This window comes from Medicago sativa, chromosome 5 (genome assembly GCF_051527215.1).
Source record: "Medicago sativa cultivar Bolivia chromosome 5, Bolivia_mono, whole genome shotgun sequence".
NCBI lineage: Eukaryota > Viridiplantae > Streptophyta > Magnoliopsida > Fabales > Fabaceae > Medicago > Medicago sativa.
The window spans coordinates 70,381,823-70,385,136 of NC_140753.1; the positions used below are offsets into that span (position 1 = coordinate 70,381,823).

General features: G+C 32.7%; 1 protein-coding gene across 1 annotated transcript; it reads right to left on the reverse strand.

The window, feature by feature from the left end:
- Positions 1-30: 30 nt before the first annotated feature.
- On the reverse strand, positions 31-1,135 carry LOC146924507 (uncharacterized). The gene is made up of 2 exons (XM_085711868.1): positions 948-1,135; positions 31-844 (listed from the first exon to the last, which is right to left on the reverse strand). The coding sequence occupies exons 1-2, from the start codon at positions 1,133-1,135 to the stop codon at positions 31-33; spliced, it is 1,002 nt and encodes a 333-aa protein (XP_085567994.1).
- Between the last annotated feature and the right edge of the window lie 2,179 nt (positions 1,136-3,314).

A 3,314-nucleotide genomic window follows, 5' to 3' on the forward strand; every position in this document is an offset into this window, starting at 1 on the left:
TTTGTCTTATTTTTCAATTTTCATGAGGTCTCAGAACCAAGTGCGTTGATCCAAAAATTTAAATTTCCATGATGATGCCTCTTGGCTCTTGTGTAGCTTCCACTCCGTAGATGATAGAGGTAGTGGACAATCATCTTTCAAAAAAAGAAGAACAAAATGATTTGGAATTAACCTAAGGCACATGATGTGGCTTTTTGGGTTAATTGAAGGCCTACCTCTAATTGGAAAAAAAAAAGTCTTCGAAATTCCAATTTCATAATTTGTTAACTCCACCACAACCCTATTGTAATAAGTTGCAACAATGTGACCCATATCCGGCAATGTCAACCATTTATCTGGAGGTGCAATGTCATTACTATTTTTGGGAGGATGCAATCCATTCAAGATATAATTATAACGAGCCTCACCGTCATATATCTGCATATAGTTGTTTCTATGTTCTTTTACCTCTCGAATAAGTGCTCTGTGAACCATAACATGACTTTCTTCCCTGTATCCCATACACTCAGCTATAACCCTAAACCCACAATCCTCATCACCTTTAACATCCACAATTTTCTCAATAAATGGTCTCATGAATTTTGGCATATAATGAATAGGACTCGAGGCATCATAAGGAGTTGGAACCAATATAGGATTTGAAACCCAGGTAGGCGTTTGAACCGAAGAGCGTGAAGAATTGCCAATACGAGCACCTTTTCTTTTAGGTAATGATGACTTTGTTGGTGATGACTGATTATCCGGACATTGTGAATCAACACGCTCCCACGAAGATGGGATCTGACTAGTCGATGCCTCGTTTGGTTTAGATTTGACTTTTTTCCTTGGCTCCTTTAGTTGGTACCTTTCTCAAAGGTGGAGGCAACATTATGGCTTCAGGAAATGTTAAACCTCTATGATTTGTAGTTTCATTTGGTAATGGACTTTTTTGAGACATTCTTAAATACCACTCTACTCCTCTGTGATAGAAAAAAAATTCTTCTTTACTTTCTTCACCCATACATAATCTTTGCCAATGACGGTCTATCTCATCCAATCGAATAGGCTTATTGTGACGAATTTTCATAGCAATGATGCATGCACAAGGTAACACATAAGATGTCCTTATCACACAACCGCAATTTTTCTTGTCCATTCCAGTTTCCTTGGAACATTTTGCTTCCTAAAAAATATAGCTCAGGGTAGCTTAGACACATCCCTCAACCCAGAGTATAAAAAATAAAAATGATGTCTTTGTATCTATGTTTCAAGACAGTACAACTCCTACCAAATGATTATTGTATCTCAGTTAACTGGATTACCAACATCTCATGTATTTTTTCCCAACAAGAACCCAAACCACCCACACTATTGCTCAAATATTTCTTCAATCTACCATGAGCCCCTTCAACTCTGTTGGTGGTTCTTGATGGACGAAATTGGCAAGTGCACCAAATCGCAATAATAATAAATAAGTAAGTTGTCGTTCTCCACAGAGATTGTCGTTAAACTCAATAATTAGCAAAACTTATTTTAAAAGTGAAAAGTAATAAAAGATGAATAGAATTGCAGGGTTGAATTGTCTTGCCCAATGCAAGATTATGTTTTTTTTATTCAGATGATTAACGACGATTAGGATTTCCTTGAATCCCCCCTTCGTCTTTGATTGTAATTTATCTTTTAAGAAATAAAACAACTTATTTTGTGGATCATTGATTTAATGTGTCACAACGTTTCTAAGTTCCTCTAGGTAACTTGTGCAGGACCCACCGAAGTAGTGTACTACGTTATTAGAGGAAAAGTAACGACAGAGACGACTCAAACATTAACTCCCTAACCTCTATAAGAAATATTAATTAGAAAAAGCCAATAAACTGATAAAATTTCGGGTTATAAGTGCCTACTTGTTAACCAAAATTTCTGAAACTTAAAATAAATTTAACTGTAAACGACTAAACTTCACTTGACCAGTTCTTCACAACATGCAACATTGAAGAAAAGGTATTTTACCAAAAAATAAGCTTACAAGTTACAAGTATGATTGTTGTAAAAAAAAGGTTACGAGTATGATTGATTATCAGAATGGTAAACCTTGTTACAAATTCATATCGATTGACATCATATATTCTCATCCAAAATAACAACTTAACAAGACATCCATATGTGTTATTTTATTTGCCAAACAAACGCAAGCTAACAACTATTATAAACCGGATTCAAAATATAGAACGATCCAAAGACTAGAATCGGTGCAACTTGAAGACAAAGACACATACTTATTATAACCAATTGAAATATTTATATATTTGTTTAAAGCATTCATAAATGTAATTCTAAACACAAATATTTGGAAATCTAGCCAAACATCAACAAAGCAAAATTACCAAAGGTGATGAAGCATTATAGCATATCGATCCATACATAATATATACCGCAAAAGTGTAAAAAATAATAGCAACAATCATCGGATCATCACAGATAAAGAATAAATGGTTACGGCACCCAGTCTGACAAAAATAAACCCCCAAATAAAACATAATAAGAAGGGGTTTATTCGAAAGAATGAATTGGAGAAACTAAATCAACATATGAATATTATTTAATTAAAATTTTCAATCAACCAACAAATCAAACATGAAGATTAGCTATGATACCACTCATTGGAAATTAGATCTTAAATAAAACATATTTCATAAATAATGTTCAATTATCGTAAATCAATAGCGGAAGCAATCAAAACTTTGAACATGATTATGATTGGGTCTATGACATGTTTGATTTAATAATTAGGTATTGAATACTTAATGAAGTTTTGATGGCGGTCATACGATAAACAAAGAGAGAGAATGTGATCTAAAACAAAGCAATAGTTAACGGTAACTGATTTGGTTCTTCCTCAACGGCTATTTTATGCCTTTAATTCTCTTCAGATGGGGGAGAAGGGAGATTTGTCATGTACCGCCTCACAATTGATAAATAATTAATATAATTATTATTACAATATTTACCCATAATGATATCGAACAGTAATTAAATAATAAAATATTCCAACAATTCCCACGTGTTAAACATGTAATCATATATAAGTTTCGATTTTGTCATTTTCAGCTAAAATTAATAACGGTCTAAATGATAATGGATACTTTGTACTATTTTTTTTTAGGGAGGATACTTTATACTATAAATAATAAATTATTGGGAACAAAATATATCGACTAGCAGCTTTTTTAGCTTAAAAATAAACTGATGGTTTATCAATTAACCAATATGTTTTTTACCTATAAAATTTGTAGAAATAGAGTCATTCATTTGAAGAAGTTGGTTTGTAGAAAATA